The following is a 16,553-nucleotide window of genomic DNA, read 5'->3' as shown; positions in this document are numbered from 1 at the left end:
GACCCTGTTTTAGACAGGTAAGGATTGTTCCTTCAATCACGCACTGCTTCCTTGTGCTATGATCTTTCCTTGTTGTCAGCTCCTTCTCCGGGTCTGAATGCCATTATTCTCATATGGATTTGTGGCTCCATGCAGCTTCTTTCCAGGTCTGAACCACATCCCCCAAAAACTGCAGACTTAACTGAAAACAGCTTAAGAAGTGCTCCTGTCTCTAGCACCCAGATACCCAGTTCCCAATGGGATCCAAACCCCAAATAAATCTGTTTTACTCTCTATAAAGCGTATACAGGGTAAACTCATAAATTGTCTGCCGTCTATAACACTGATAGAGAGATATGCACAGCTGTTTGCTCCCCCAGGAATAAATTACTTACTCTGGGTCAATTAATAAGCAAAAAGTGATTTTATTAAGTATAAAAAGAAGGATTTACGTGGTTCCAAGTAATAACAGACAGAACAAAGTAAATTACCAAGCAAAATAAAACAAAACCATGCACGTCTAAGCCTAATACAGTAGGAAACTAAATGCAGGTAAATCTCACCCTCAGAGATGTTCCAATAAGCTTCTTTCACAGACTAGACTCCTTCTTAGTCTGGGTCCAGCAATCACTCACACCCCTGTAGTTACTGTCCCTTTTTCCAGTTTCTTTCAGGCATCTCTTTGGGGCGGAGAGGCTTTTGAGCCAGCTGAAGAGAAAATGGAGGGATTTCCAGGGCCTTTTATATTATTTCTCTTGTGGGCAGAAACCCCTCTGTTCTTCTGTGCAAAATCACTGCAACAAGATGGAGTCTGTAGCCACCTGGGCAAGTCACATGTCTATGAATGATTCCGTTTTTTGCAGGCTGAGGCTATTGTTTACATGTTAATTTGAACGTTCCCAGGAAAGCTCAGATGTGGATTAGCATCTCCCAAAGTCCATTGTCAATTAAGTGTTTCTTGATTGGGTACTTACTGAGAATAGTCCTTTCTCAAGAAGCTGACCAAATGCTTCACTGAGACTACTTAGAATCAAACAAATACATAGGCAATATTCATAACTTCAAATACAAAAATGATACACACATACACATAGCATAATCATAACCAGCAAACTACAACCTTTCCATGGACACTCCACTTGGCCTCCTCTGTACAAGGACTGGTGCAACCATAAGACCCTGGTTGCAACAATGATCTATACAGTCACAGTTTATGTCAATAACATCACACATTCCTATAAGACTAATACCTATTTTGAGCAAAACTAAAAATACATGTGAACTGGTCTGGTCTCCAGCTATGAGTTTGTCAGTTCTTAGTGAATGCCTGCAGTCTGGGCAACAGCTGGCATCTAGTTTGTTAGCATCACAGTTCAGGCAGTTTCTCATTCAGTCTCCTTAAGGCAGGAGTCCCCCAGCTCTCCTCCATGGACCTGAACTTGTAACTTGGTCTCTCTCTTACAAATAATTTTTTGTTTACAGTTCCACATCCCCTATACTATATCACTCTTCTCTATGTATTTCTAACAATTGCTTGTGTCTCTACTATGTTTGGGGTTTAGCTTTTCAGTATATAGCACTTGTCTACGGCTTTGCTACTTCTTGGGTTCGACGATCAGCAGGAATCTTGACCTTCAGATGAAACTAATAGAGAAGCAGAAAAGCAACTAAGAATTTCAGACTATTACAGAGATGTGCATGGAATAGCACAAACTATTGACTAAGGTGAAGATGCAAATCTATGAGACTTGTGTGCCATCATTCCTGCTTTATTGTGCAGAAACATGGACTATATATGCTAGGCACATCAGGAGACTGAATAGCTTCCACATGAAATGCCTGAATAAGATTCTGAAAATAAAGTGGGAAGACAAAATACCAAAACGCAGAGATGCTGGAGTGCACAGGACTGACGCATTTAGAAACCACTATTAATAAGAAGAGTTTGTGATGGCTCGGTCATGTCAGGGAAGAGACCATATCCCCAAGAATATTTTGTACATAGAGATTTGGGATGGCTCTAGAAAGCAGAGTCCCCCTTTATGGCAGTACGTGTGCAAAAATGGTGTGAAGTCATTTAACATCAATGTAGGGAGAGCGTACAAAATCCCGTCCAATTTGGAGGGAATATCTGGCACTGCTCCTAGAGGAGAGAAGGTCAAAGGAGCAACACAGAGTTGCTGACACTCTGCAGGACTTGAAATTCCCTTCTTTGTCGATGCCTAGGATCTCACAGGGTTGGAATGCTGCATTCTGCCCTCAAAACCAGTCCCACATGAGGTGACAATTAGTTAAAATCTCCATGAAGTCAACCTGCCATTTCTCCCAGTGGTTTGGACCAAGGAAATTTGACAAAAAACCTGCAACACACAGTTAACATTTCACATGCATGGAGAGTGAAAATTAAAAGCTTCCACAGCAACTGTAACTTGGCCACATTACACATCGTGACATTACTCAGTAAATATTCCATATTTAAGACAGCAGGTTTTTCCTTCTGAGCATCCATGTAAGCCTAACATTCAATTGGTCAAGTTACAGTTGCTGCTGAAAATATAACTTTTTGAATTTTTGACTTAGTCTTTAAAAAGACAAGCCCAGAAAGATCCAGCGATGATGACTTTGTTTCTTTGTGTTTAGCATATAATTTGCATCTTCTTCTTGGGCTTCTTCGTTCCTGTAAAATATGAAATTACCAGGTATTTTAGTCCTTACAAAAGTAAATACTAACTATGTTATGACTGTGACAATAATGTGAGAAGTACAACTGTGCAGAATTTGCCAGACTACAGCCATACCATCCAAGTATATACCGTCTTCAGGTATGGTCTCATTTGTTGGAGGTGCTTGAGTAGGTATCTTTCAAAATGTACTGGATTCTGTTCACAGATAGGACCTCTGATGTTGGGAGCCACAGGATGCAAACAAAAGGGAGCCTCTGAGTGCTGCAATGCTATTGCCCCTCCATCCCCTTTGACTTGCCAGGTACTGAGAAGGCAAAACAGTAAGAAATGGGGAACAGCTGCTGTCAAGTAGACTGGAATCTGGTTAACAAATGCAGCTAAAGAGTGAGGGTGATGATGCTCTCAGCTACTTGCCAACAGCCATTTGCAACCTCTCCACAGAAGGATCAAGCAGTTCATAGGAAACTATCACTTGTCTATCACCAAAATATCACCTAAAAGATCAGGGAACTCCAAGTGAGTACATGTAGTAAATGGGAATGATTAGACACAAGTGGGAAATTTTGGAGAGTGAAAGTTCATAACACCCATTGGAAGTGCTCCATCTCACTAGTTTTCTCTCTTGTTTAAATGGACACTGTTAATTTAGAACTCACATTTTCTTATTTTTGTATAGGACACCTCAGATTACTATGACTGAAAAACACAGAGGAAAAATGTTTCTATTTTCCCTCCCTTTCCTTACTTTGTGGATTGCTCTTTGTGTATAGTCACTTTATCTATTTCCCCTGTAAAATCAGCTGAAACCACATTTTCAGGAGTCAGAGTAGCAGCCGTGTTAGTCTGTAGCCACAAAAAGAAAAGGAGGTCTTGTGGCACCTAAGTGAGCTGTAGCTCACGAAAGCTTATGCTCAAATATATTTGTTAGTCTCTAAGGTGCCACAAGTCCTCCTTCTCTATTTTCAGGAGTGTTCACTAGTTTTTTGTTCATGTTTTTGGCAGCCTAACTTGAGACACTTGGGACCTGATTTTCAGAGGTTCTGAGTAAATGCAATTCCTAGAGCCCTGTGTTTTCTGCAAATGTAAACTACCACAAAACACCAACAGAAAACAAAAAACTTACCCCACAGCAGGTTTCAGAGTAACAGCCGTGTTAGTCTGTATTCGCAAAAAGAAAAGGAGTACTTGGTTAGTACTAATTGGTTAGTCTCTAAGGTGCAACAAGTACTCCTTTTCTTTTTACCCCCCAGCAGCAGCTCCTGTCCCATAGGGCTGGGCCTGGCTCCCCACTTCAGATGTTGTGATTTGGCACATGAGTGCCACTCAGATTAGCCCATGCATTCCTCACTCAAATTTTGCCTGCCTCTCTCTCCATCCCCTGGTCACAACGGAAGTGTGGCTAGGCCAAACGTGAGCAGCACTGTGACCCTGTGCCTCAGGTTGCAAAGCCCGGAGTGTGGAGCCAGCCGCCCAGCTCGGTAAGAATGGAGCCACCACTGCAGGATGAGTGCTAGGCAGGCTCCCATCTTTGGGGCAGGACTCGACCATGATCAAATGAAACGCTCCCCCAAAACCTCCAAAAATGATTAAAAAAAAACAAAACCCAAACCCATTTACTTCGAACCCCAGAGCCTGCACCCCCAGCCCAGAGCCCCCTCCCACAGCCTGAACACCTCACCCCAACCCTCTGCCCCAGCTCTGAGCCCCTCCCACACCCCTAACACCTCATCCCCAGCTCCCTTGGGTTGCTGGCATCAGGGCTCAAGGGTGCGGCTGTCGCTCCGCTTCCCCCCGAACCGCCCGGGCCCTGGTTCACTGGGCCGGGTCCCGCGGCGGGCGCTCCGGACAGGGTCAGGGAGAGCAGCCGCCGCCGCCGCAGCAGCAGCGCCGCCCCGGACAGGCAGCTCTGCAAGGCGCCCAGTACAGCAGCGCCCGCGGCTCCTGCGCATTCCTCCCCCTCGCGAACGCGCCTGAGCCCAGCTGCAGCCGCTGGAAAGTGCGAGCCGGCCCGTCGCGCGCTCCCCTGGCGCCTTCCAGGCCAGAACGCGAATCCGGGGCTCGGGAGTCGCCGCGCTCGTGCGCGAGGAGGCTGAACGCCCGGGCTCTCCAACCCCTGGCTGGCCTTGCGCCGCCGCTCGCGAGCCGCGCTGTGCAGGCAGGGCGGGGAGGGCTGGCGCGGGCTGAGGGTCCCAAGCACCGCGGGTTGCGCTGCCTGCTCCTCCTCCTCCTCTTGAGCAGAGCCGCATGATGGCGGCAGCTGCGGCCGTGGTGGAGGTGAGCGTCAGCAGCACCGGGAGCAGCAGCAGCGACACGTCCAGCACCGGCGAGGAGGAGAGGATGAGGCGCCTCTTCCAGACCTGCGATGGCGATGGGGACGGTTACATCAGCAGGTAACAGCGGCAAGGGCAGGAAGGGCTTGTACAGCTGGGCTCAGGGATTCTCCTCTTCGCCCCCCCAAAAGTGGCATCGCAAGTTCTCAGCAAGTTTCTCGGGAGAGTTTGCAGTAGTTTGCAATCAGCAGCATTGTGCATGGGAGCTGTCTCTCCCTGTGCAATAGGGGCAGGCTGGACTGGACCATCCTTTCTCAGCTCAGTTTGCGGGACCTTCTTGTGGGGCTAGTAGTTTGTTAGTCTTTCGTTTGGGTGGTTCTGGACATCATGTTGAATGATTCTTCGCTCTTGCAATAACTTCCTGAAGATGGTGGTAAGAAGAGATCGAGCCCTTTTTAACACTGAAGTAGATCGGAGCCCCTTTCGTTTCTGCAGGAGCAAGAGTCTGCTCTGAAGGCAGGATGCTTGCACTGTCCTGCTACTATGGGCAGCAGCCAGGGAGGTGAATTCACATGAACTCCTGGAAGTTAGAGATGTACAAGTCTAGCTTGTACATCTCTAGTCCCATCCACTCAATCATTCTGCCAATGCAGGGTTGTTCGTAAGTAACAGGGTACATGATGATGCTCCACTAGTATTCAAACTTCACAGCACAACATTTGGATAATCATTTGCCTCAGGTCTACAGCATGAGAATATCAGCTATGAAGGTATAGCAGGCATTTTCTTCTGAAATGTTGAGTCTGATTTAGTGTTCTGTTCCAATTTTCTGTGTTGGGATAGTGAAATTGGTTCACAGTGTCTTGCTTCCTATGTCGATGACCATCCTTTCCATTGGAATAGTAGGGATTAGCTGAAAGTTTAGTACATCAGTGCTAACAAATGGATATTTAGGAATCAAGGTGGGTTTTGTACACACAGCATATAGTTGCTAATTGCCTGGGGCCAACATTGTTTTATAATATTTTAACAGGTTTGATTTTTATTAATATTTCTGTTAACACAGACAAGGTAATTTCCAAGTGACTCACAAAGATTAAACCACAGATGTCTTCTTTACTCTAAGGAGTCTGATGGCACCTTAAAGACTAACAGATTTATTTGTTATTCTTCAAGGTGCCACTGGACTCCTTGTTGTTTTTGTGGATACAGGCTAACACAGCTACCTCTCTGATTCTTTACTCTAACATGTTAGACAAGTGGTGTACGGTAAACTTACAAAATTGTTGTAACTTAAAAATTCCTTTGCTCTTCAAGCATATAGTTTTGGCTGTGTCTTTCTTGAGACCCTGTTCTTGCCACTCTGTGTGCATGGGTGGACTCTTGTACCCACACAAAATCAATTTAAGGATCAGATAAGATCTTCATGGCAGTGATGATGGGCTTTAACTATGTTGTGTACAGCACTGAGCATGTTGTTGGAAATACATATCACACTTCTATATGTTCCTACATCGGTAGTTAGCAGCAGTCTGTTTTAAGTAGGAGAGGACTAGTGGCAGGGTGTTTTCTGTAAGGGGCCTTTAAATTTTTTTAATAAGCTTTTAGAATCAGGATAGGATTTTCAAAGGTGGTGGGGACCTGCAGCTCCAAATTAATTAAGTAGGAGCTGCAGGTGCTCTGCACTTTTGAAGAGTTGGGATGTGAGAGAAAGTTATTAGTCTAGGCTAGGAGCTCCTCTGAAACCGAAGAACATGAGGCTGAACAGAGGCCAAGTAAGCTATAATTCTCAACACAGTTTGAGATTAGACAATTGTTGAGAATCTCAAATACTGTGCATCAGTAAATAATGGGACTTTATATCTGTAGGTTAGTTTAAAAAGAGTCATCTTACATTAGTCATTTTGCCATTTTATTCTTATCTAATAGACATCCTGAGTATTTTTTCAACCAAGGAGCTATTTTATCAGTGGTTATTCTGAAATGAAAATACTGGAAATGTACCCTTTTATATATACCTGTTTGTCAAGTCCAGTAAAGATGATATTTTCCTTTTCGTGTGTATGCCATATTAATAGACATTATTTTGCCTGTCAGAAAATTTGAAATACTTGTTTACAATATATGTTGCCTGATTATAATCTGCTATCTCATTTATACCCTTACTACTTTTTTTTCTGATTATGTATACTGAAGTGGGATTTAATCAAATACTGTAGTTAGTGTACATAAAACTTGCTAATGGAATGTTAATATATTGCTTTATGTGGACAATTAGGGGACACTAATGAACCACCAAACCAGACTGCTGTATTTTAAATTAAAGTTTCCTCCTATTCATCACAAAAGCTGGGAAACAGTTTTAATTAAAGAGAAACAAAAATTACATCATGAAGCAATTGAAAGTAACATGAAAGAGAGAACTATAAAAAAAATAAAACTTTTAAAGCTGTAATCTTTTCAGAAATATAGAATCACACTGAACACAGCAACAACTAAATGGAAATGTTGAAAAGGAGACCAAATTGGTGTTCTTTACAGAACCTCTCTCCCCCTTTGAAGAGCTAGAAAATAGCTCTCTAAGTTTAGGATCATCAGCCTTTCAAGATGATTGGTGAAAAGGATGATAGCTTAATTTGTAATAGACCGACTTCAAAAATGTTAAATGAAAGTGCATTTCTAGGCCATTCATGAGAGAATCAGTGAATTGTATGTTACAGTCATAGCTCATTCTAGATCTCACCCAAGAGCTATGAGGGTTGAGCTTCTAAAATTCTAAGAACTGGAGTAGGAGGGGCACTGGACTACATCAGGAAACAAATATAGCACAAAAGAGAGTGGTTGAAAGCCAGAGAGGAGGTATTAGGACCATTGTTGATGGTTGTTAACTTACTTTAGGATGGGGAGTGTACTTTCAAGTGAGCAGTGGTATGGCCTGGATCCAAAAGCAATAACATAGATATCTATCTTCTCTTAAACTTCATATTTTTAGGAGGATGATCAAGGTATCTTTGGCATCATCTGGAGTCATCTGATTTTCTTGACCGCTATCAATTAGGTTTTAGTCCTGGGCACATGGCACAGATAGATACTATATTAATTTCCTTGGACACTGATCTTGGAAATGGAAGGCATCCCTCTCTTGGCATTGCATACTATCTGATCTTTTCCACTAATATACTTTATGGCAAATTGTGTATGCAGGAGTGGTATTGGCTAGTGGTTCTCAGACATTTTCATAGTGTGTGCCATCTGCAGAGAGGTTGTCTCTCAGACATTTCCTTCACACTCACAATAACACAACATCCATGTGGCACTCTGTAGCAATTGTTTACATGGAAAAATAACATTAGGAAAGTGTTTGGTATTTTATCTCCTTTTAATGTAATAAGTGTTTTGTCCTTTTTGCAATGTTAATTGCACTGTCTGTTTTTGCTCTTAATTTAATCTTATCCTCCTATCTATACTTTCCCTTTTGCTGCTGCTTCTTTCTATCCATATAGTTCAGTCATGGTCCTCTTTCCCTCTGCCCTCCTGGACATGCTGCCTGGCTTCCCATTCATTCTTGCCTTACTTCCCTGGACTTTTCTTTGCTTCCTTTGCCCACTGGTGACTCTGGTTCCTGAGAGTAATTCCTGTTTCCTTGCCTTTTCTCCTGAAGCTCTAGTAGAGGCAGGTCCCTTCATTGCTCCTTTTACAGGCCTGCAGTTCAGCTTTGTAATAAAGATTGTAGACATCTGTTAGAAGCAGCTAGAAACAAAGAAGCAAAGCTCTCTCTGGGCCACTGGTGGTCACAAAGTGCAGTTTCAGAACTGTTAGACTTTTTCTCTTTTGAGCGTCTGTTTTTGAGAAGTTTTAATTTATTTTAAATGTAACAAAGATCTCCCCCTCCCCTTTTTGCAGCTGTTGTTCAGTATAGTTTATAACAATTGAAAATACGCACACAATAGCCATTCCACTGGCAGCCTTGAAGTTTATTCAGTCTTTTGCTTGCTTACTAAATGCCTCCAGAAGAGCATTTGTAAGGTTGCTGCTTGGTTTTAGAACTCCTCTGAAACTTCAGAGATCTTGTGGGAGAAAAAAATCTATATTCTTGCAGTACAGGCAGGCGGTTTTCTGTTGCATGCATCTTTATGAAGTGTATCACATGGGGAGATGAGCTATTTGCATTTCTGATGAAGTTATATGGAGTCTCAGCTGTGGAAACTCTATGTTGTCCATTAAACTGAAAATGTCTCTAAATATTATCAGGGAAGTGGAGGCACATATGGAGATAAAGGGCACCTCCTGAGAGAACAGTTAATTGCCAGTCTCTGAATAGTTAAGATGACATTTTAAAATGATTGATAAAGGCATAATCTCTAACTGTGCCATTGATTATTGATGACTGAGACTAGGAAGAAATCAAAAAATGAGGTGAAGAATTTTAGGAGTTCATCTATATGAGTTGTGTTCTTTAGCAACTTAAACCCATTTTACTTCAGTTCAGCAATGTTTACAAACTAAAAAAAGTATAAACAAAATGCCTCAATTTTCACTTGGCCAGCATGTTCTATTTACTTCTATTGTGTTCACTTTTTCAATGGAGGACGAGTACATAGGACCCTTTTGGGAGCTCAGCAATAATGATGTTACTTTGTGAATATTGTTTATGCAGGACATTTTTAGGACCCAGCCCTGCCTTTGTTAAAGTCAGTGGGAGCTTTTGTGATTCGCCTCATTGGAAGCAGGATTCAGGCCTTAAGGGTTGTTCATATAAAGACTTTATTTTTACTTATTTCTACCCTGTTAACTGAATTATATTTATTAATAAGGATCTGTTAGTTGAATAATACACAGGTGTAACAGTTTTAGTTTTGCTTTTATTAGTTTTTGAGAGGCTTTAAAAACATTACAGATGTGAAACTGTAGCATATTAAACATCTCTTCTGAATCACAGAGTCAGCTCATTGGTGAGGACACCTGTAATCTATTGTTTCTTTTATAAGGTCAAGATATGTGGCACTTGTGACTGTTGATGAGGAAAGTGAGAACGCTGTTCGGTTTTCACAGGTGGTGAAGTAGATTGATGGTTCCTTTTGAAACTTGATGGCCATGTAGTTTTATTAGTGTTCTGGGGGTGGGGTGAGGAAGCGAGAGACGAGCTGAGGGGGGGGGGTGAGGAGGCGAGCGGTGGGTGCATGGGGTGTGTGTGTGAGGAGGTGAGCAGCAGGGGGGTGGGGGTGGTGAGGAGACAAGTGGTGTGGCAGGGGCAGGGCCTGCTGGAGGAGTAAGGAGGTGAATGGTGAGCTAGCAGCAGGGTAATGAGGCGGGCAGGGGGGTCTGGCTGTGAGCGGGGAAGTGAAGAGGTGGGCAGGGGGGTCTGGCTGAGAGCGGAGGAGCAAGAAGGTGAGTGGTGAGCCACCAGTGAGTGGGAGTTCTCGCGGTGGGCTGGGAGGTGTCTGTGGCAGGCGAGTGAAGAGGCGAGCGGCAGGTGGGGGAGTGAGGAGGGATATAGGAGGCGAGTGGTGGGTGGGAGAGTGAGGAGGGATACAGGAGGCAGGTGGGGGATGAGGAGGTGAGCGGCGGGTGCATGGGCAGTGGATGGAGCCCCCCCCTTTGGGGAGGCTAGCCCCCAACTCCACCTCTTCTGCCCGCGCTCCCTCCCCCCAGCAACTGGAGCCCCGAGACCCCCTGCACCTGGAGCCACAAGCTGTGGCATGAGGAGTCCCGGGCTGGCCTAAGCCTTGAGTCCATTCCCCCGCCACCTGCCCGGAGGAGCCCCGGGCCAGCTGAAGCCCGGAGCGCCCCCACCTGCCCGGAGGAACCCCGGGCCGGCTGAAGCCGCAGCTATGCATCCTCTCCCCTCCCCAGACCCAACCCCAGATATATTTTTCATTATTATTTGGAGTTCTATTATGTCAAAGCATTTTTAAATTTACTTCAGAATTGTTATACGGACAACCACTTTTACCAAAAAAGCAAAAGAAACAATAATAAAAAAGACAAGAATGGGCGAAGCACCTTATTTGTGTTTCTATTCTGTTAGGTCAGTAAAGAATAGAGATAACTGTGCATGAGTTTTATTATTAAGTCTTAAAAAAATACCCCAAAACTTTTCATAAATAAATTACAATGATTTGGATGTATATGTGTGCTTATTACTTAATTAGCTTTAGGAAAAATAAATAATTTTAGGAAAAAGTGTCAGTGCGGCCACCAGCATCTTGAGGAAGGGGTACAACACCTGGATGTCATTCCAAAAAGAATCTTCAGTACCAAACACTTGAGGGTTCAGATTACAGGCCACAGTCCCCCATTTCTTGCTCAGCGTTGTGTTGAAGGTTTTGAACACTTTTTCATTTCTTGTGTTCCGGGGTGGGAAGGACTTCCAGAAACACCTGGCTTTTCTCACCATATGTTTCTCCTTCAGCTTTTGTGCTCAGCTGAGCTGAGATTTTGGTTGTCAGGATCCGATAAACGCCTGTTATTGGCAAATGCGTTGGCAGGAGTCGGAGAAAGCTCCAGTGTTTTTGGTGTGTCACACAGTGATTCCAAGTTTTCAACAATCAACGTTACCTTGGTGGGCAGAATCTAGCGGTCATTTTGTTTTTTTGCCAGTCTCTTCAGAGTTTCTGCTTTAGAACCAACAAACTCAGAATGATCTAGGAGATGCATTAGGACACTCCACACGTTATTTACATGACAGGCAGCGAAATACAAACTCATCCACTGATGTGGCACAACAGGGGTAGTTTATTGGCAGCTGGCACTATGTAAAACAAAGCCTTCAACTTGTTTGCATGCTTGAAAATGGCCCCGAATCCAATGATGCAAGATTTCATGTCTTTCATTTCTTCTGTGGCAGTAAGTGCTGACAGTGCAATGTTAATCAGATGAGCAGGACAGGTAATACATACCAGTTCTGGTTTCTGATTGCATTTAATCTCCTGTGCAAACTTAGCCATGAAAGAAGCAGAATCTGTTAATTGTAGCCACATTTTCCCAAATTAGTTGATACATCTCAAGCATGTCAGTTATTGCTGTGTCGATAAAACGGCTGTCAGCAGAAGGGATGAATGTCACATCAGCACAAAACAATGTGGGTTTATTCACTTTGAAATCAAAAAACGAAAACAAAAGGCCCAGAATTGGATGATCCAAGCTTCAGGAGACTTGTCAAAAATGAGGTTAGACAACACATTTCCATCAATTCATTCCATCAGTTTAGATACTAAAACATCTTATGAGTGAGGTTGTCTGCATTAGGAAAGGTTTATGTTGCTGGACAGTGTTATGTCACAAAGTTGCCAATAGGCCCCTCTGCAATTGACAGTGGTTGTCTGGCAAAACAAAGAGCACACACAAATTCATTGACACAGTTGTGCTGTGTCCTCTCTTTCATTATAGCCCTGGTGGAAGCGCCTGATATTGACTGTTAATCCTGAAGGTCACTTTCTTCTTTAAGCTTCTTGTGTCACTTGCTTTCAACATTCTCCTTTATTCTGTCAGCGCGAGCACTGACCTCAATGCTCCAGTACTGGCAGCTCAATGCATCCTCTTCATTTTCATCTTAACTTTTCTTGAAAATGTCTAAGCACTGATTTCCTTGTTGGTATTCGGGCATAGATTTGCCTTTTCACCCCATGTTTACCTTTTTACCTGATCTATCCGTAACCCCCAAGGAGATTACCTAGGTTCCTGGGGCTCTGTGTGCTCGTAGTTCAGGGAGAGGCAGCTGTCCCTGGTAGGAAGAGGGAGCCAAGGGCAGACGCGGAGTCTGCTAGGCAACCCAGAGGAGGAGGAGAGAGACTATGTAGAACAGCAGAGGGCCCCTGTTGGTTGAGGAAGGATTGCAGGCATGCCTGCTCAGAAGAGGGAGCAGAGTGAAGTGATTGATAAGGAAAAGCCTGGGAAGAAGAGCTAACCTCAGGGCCGGCTCCAGGCACCAGTGAACCAAGCAGGTGCCTGGGGCAACAAATGTAAAGGGGAGGCAGGACGTCGGGCTCTGGGGCGGCAATCCATCCTCGGCGACGGCGGGAATTTGGCGGCCGCTCCGTCACAGTGCGTTTTACACTCAGCGGCAATTTGGCGGCAAGGACACAACTCTTCTTTGGTCGGCAGCAGCAATTTGGTGGTCGCACCATCACTCTGTCTCCGTGTTCGGCGGACAGGATTCCGCCTCCCTGTTCAGCGGCAAGTTTTTTTTTTTTTTTTTTGCTGCTTGGGACGGCAAAAACGCTGGAGCCGGCCCTGGCTAGCCTGACCAGTAGGGAGTGAGGAACCCTCCCTGGGAGCCTTGGATGGGGGAGAAGCCATTTTGGGGGTAGTCTGGAGCCAGCCACAGAAAGGGCAGGACTGGTTGTGTGGGGATCCAGAAGAAGCCAGGCCTGCCCATCCAAATCCTTAAGGAGATGGGCACTAAAGGAAGTAACCAGGTGAATAGAGGGCAATATATATCTTTATCTGTGGAGGATTGATTGTTTAAATTCAGTGCCATACAAAATGGACGCACAGAAATAGGCAGGCAGCATCTCCGTGTGAGCCAATCATAGTGCGATATTAACGTTGTTTGATTTTTTCCAACCTCCACCATGTGGATGTTCTGTGTTTTACATTGTGGAATGGTTTCAATCTCAGAGTTGCAGGACACAAAAACCATGTAAAGCTTTAGGGTTTAACAAAAATAAGTACCTGAAAATACACTGAGTGGATTGATAAATGGGTGTAAATCAGTAAAAACTGAACTCCTTTAATAAAAATATCTGGTAATTTATCAGTGAAAATCAGTAAAAACTGAAAACGTAGAAAGCTAGTCATCCTGTAAGGTAGACAAACACAGAGATTAAGAAACCTGCTTATCTGATACCTAGTTGGTACAGGTCATTAAAACACATGTTGAAAGAGAGCTTCCTTTGACAGTGATTCTCAGAAGGAGCTCCTTAGGAAACTTGTCTGACTTGTCACATTACCTGAATGGAATTAATAGTTATGTAGACCTGTGAACACTGACTGGCTGTACCATCAGAGTGACACTTCCATATTTAATGGGCTATAGTAGTCCTGCCTCTCCAATTCGTCCTGTGTCTGAGTGCCCGTAAGCACTTGGGAACTCTGCAAAGTCTGTAGTTGTGGACCACATGTACAGTTTTTAAAAAATCTCATTTAAGGGGATGTTGTGAACTTTTAAAAAACGTTTTATCTTAACACGCATTTCCTAATTTTTTAGTGTCTGGTTTTTTTTAACTTGTATATTAATTTTAATACATATTTACAATTTAGTTATAGCTTAATAACATTTTTATCATGGAATAAAGAATTAGGGTGAAATCCTACCTGCCCTGAAGTCAGTGGGAGTTTGTCAATGACTTCAGTGGAGCCAGAACTGTAAACAGTATAGTCAGGCAAGTAAACAGAATTGTCAGGTTTGAAAAAGTGCACCAGACAGTTACTGGCTGGAAGCCTAAACCTCCTTGCCGGGCTGGGATTTCTGCTAGGGTGGTGTCTCTAGTTTTTTCTTTTTTCTTTTTTTCTTTGCTCCATCTCTCATAATAGCTTCTTTGATACATTTAAAAATAATCTTTTTCTAGTTGCTGGAAGAAAGACACAGCTCTCTCCTCTCCAGAGCCTCCTCTCTGTTGGCAAGAGGAGGGTCTCCATTACGGTACTCCTAGGACTCTAGAGCCGCCAAAGGAATTTTAATTTTAACCTGTCTTCGTTACCAGGCAAATTATTTGTAGCACTGGTTCAAGGAGATCTATTGCTGATCGTAGTTTCCAGCAAGGTGTACATTTCCATAGATTTTCCTAGCCAACCATTTTTCTTTTTGTAACTGGCACCTCTCCACAGAGGCTTGTCTCTTATGGTGTTGTCTTGCATTCAGTCCTTGACCTCTCTTCTGTCCATCTATATTAGTCTGGTTGGTCATCTTTTTAAATTTAGACGTTAGTATAATTTCTGTGCAGATAATAGAACCCCAAAACTCTTCCCTGTTTTGGCTCTCTATTTTCTGACTGTTTCAGTTTCATTAGATCATGTCTCTGCCATAACTTTACTCACTGTATACATAACTGGTATTCTAGTACTTGGTCTGCTTGGTGAGAACCCTTCAGTCAATATTCTGTCACCATCCGTTGTCTTCTCAAATTTTATATTCACGCTTACTGTCAGGAAGCCCTAAACTCTCTTGCCTCTTGCATTTTGGAGTTCTGTAAATCTGCTTGTATAATAGCCTTTTTTAAAAATACTGTCTACATAATACGCTTTCTTAACCCCTTTCTTTGCTGAAACCTTTATTTCTGCATTCATCTCCCCTCATACTGACCGCAGTAATTCCTCCTTATTTGCTTTCTAGGTCTGTCAAAGGATTGCAAACAATAATTGCAGTATTTTAAAAAAAGTTGCAGAGTCCTGTGCCACAGGACTCTTTGCTGCTTTTACAGATCCAGACTAACACGGCGACCCCTCTGATACTTAAAAAAAAGTTGTGATTAATCGCAGTTTAAACGCACTGTTAAACCATAATAGAATACAAATTGTACTGTGCTCATGCGATATTATTGTTTTTATTATAAATATTTGCACTGTAAAAAAGATGATAGTATTTTTCAATTCACCTAATGCAAGTACTGTAGTTAAATCTCTTTATTGTGAAAGTGCAACTTACAAATGTAGAATTTTTTTTTGTACATAACTGCACTCGGAACCAAAACAATGTAAAACTTTAGAGACTACAAGTCGAAACATGAAGGGGCATACGAATGCTTACATATCTGGCATGTAAATACCTTGCAATGTGGGCTACAACAGTGCCATGCAAACTTTTGTTCTCACTTTCAGGTGATGTAAATAAGAAGCGGGCAGCATTATCTCCTGTAAATGTAAACAGACTTGATTGTCTCAGTGATTGGCTGAACAAGAAGTAGGACTGAGTGGACTTGTATGAGGTGAATTGAAAAATACCATTTTTTGTTTTTTACAATGTAAATATCTGTAGTAAAAATAAAATAAAGTTAGCACTGAACGCTTTGTACAGGACCTCCTCACTTAACGTTGTAGTTATGTTCCTGAAAAATGCAACTTTAAGCGAAACGATGTTAAGCGAATCCAATTTCCCCATAAGAATTAATGTAAAGGGGGAGGGGTTAGGTTCCAGGGAAAATATATTCTTATACTGCGTGTGTGTGTGTATATGTATATATATACATATATATACACACACACATGCAGTATAAGTTTTAAACAAACAATTTAATACTGGTACACAGCAATGATGATTGTGAAGCTTGGTTGAGGTGGTGAAGTCAGAGGGTGGGATATTTCCCAGGGAATGACATACTGCTAAATTATGAACTAGCCCTCAAGGGTTAACTCACTGTTGTTAATGTAGCCTCACACTCTACAAGGCAGAAGGAATGAAGGGAGGGGAGACAGCATAGCAGACAGAGACACACACCCTGTGTGTGTGCGTGTGTGAGAGAGAGATGTGCATTTCCCCTTTAAGTATGATGATCCCTGTCTTAAGTACACTGCCTTGTTCATTAGATCAGCAAGCTGAGACCCACCTCAGCTGCTGCCTCCGGGACTGTCGTGTGTCCCCCCTGCTCTATGGAAGATGGGGTAAGTTGGGTGCAGGAGCGGG

At 43.1% G+C, this 16,553-nt stretch overlaps 1 protein-coding gene and 1 long non-coding RNA gene across 5 annotated transcripts in view; one reads left to right on the top strand and one right to left on the bottom strand.

Moving 5' to 3' along the window:
* Positions 1-407: 407 nt before the first annotated feature.
* LOC140911508 (uncharacterized) lies at positions 408-5,101 on the bottom strand. 2 transcript variants are annotated; one of them, XR_012159001.1, is made up of 3 exons: positions 4,388-5,101; positions 2,778-3,821; positions 408-2,656 (listed from the first exon to the last, which is right to left on the bottom strand). It is a non-coding gene; the product is annotated as an uncharacterized lncRNA (long non-coding RNA). The 2 variants fall into 2 exon arrangements; XR_012159000.1 differs by lacking the exon at positions 4,388-5,101 and having other exon boundaries at positions 2,778-2,967; positions 3,787-4,282.
* The window catches only part of MCC (MCC regulator of WNT signaling pathway), a 361,512-nt gene continuing 349,611 nt past the window's right edge, over positions 4,653-16,553 (top strand). The window contains exon 1 of one of the 3 annotated variants that reach the window (XM_073344706.1): positions 4,653-5,053. In XM_073344706.1, the coding sequence (XP_073200807.1) occupies positions 4,908-5,053 (146 nt within the window). In that variant the 5' untranslated portion in view covers positions 4,653-4,907. Of the gene's footprint in view, positions 5,704-16,553 lie in introns of all 3 variants that reach the window. The other 2 variants (XM_073344704.1, XM_073344707.1) reach the window with 2 other exon arrangements.

This window comes from Lepidochelys kempii, chromosome 5 (genome assembly GCF_965140265.1).
Source record: "Lepidochelys kempii isolate rLepKem1 chromosome 5, rLepKem1.hap2, whole genome shotgun sequence".
In the NCBI taxonomy this organism is placed as follows: Eukaryota; Metazoa; Chordata; order Testudines; family Cheloniidae; genus Lepidochelys; species Lepidochelys kempii.
Note: the sequence above shows the minus strand (reverse complement) of the source record. Positions and strands in the feature narration are given on the sequence as shown.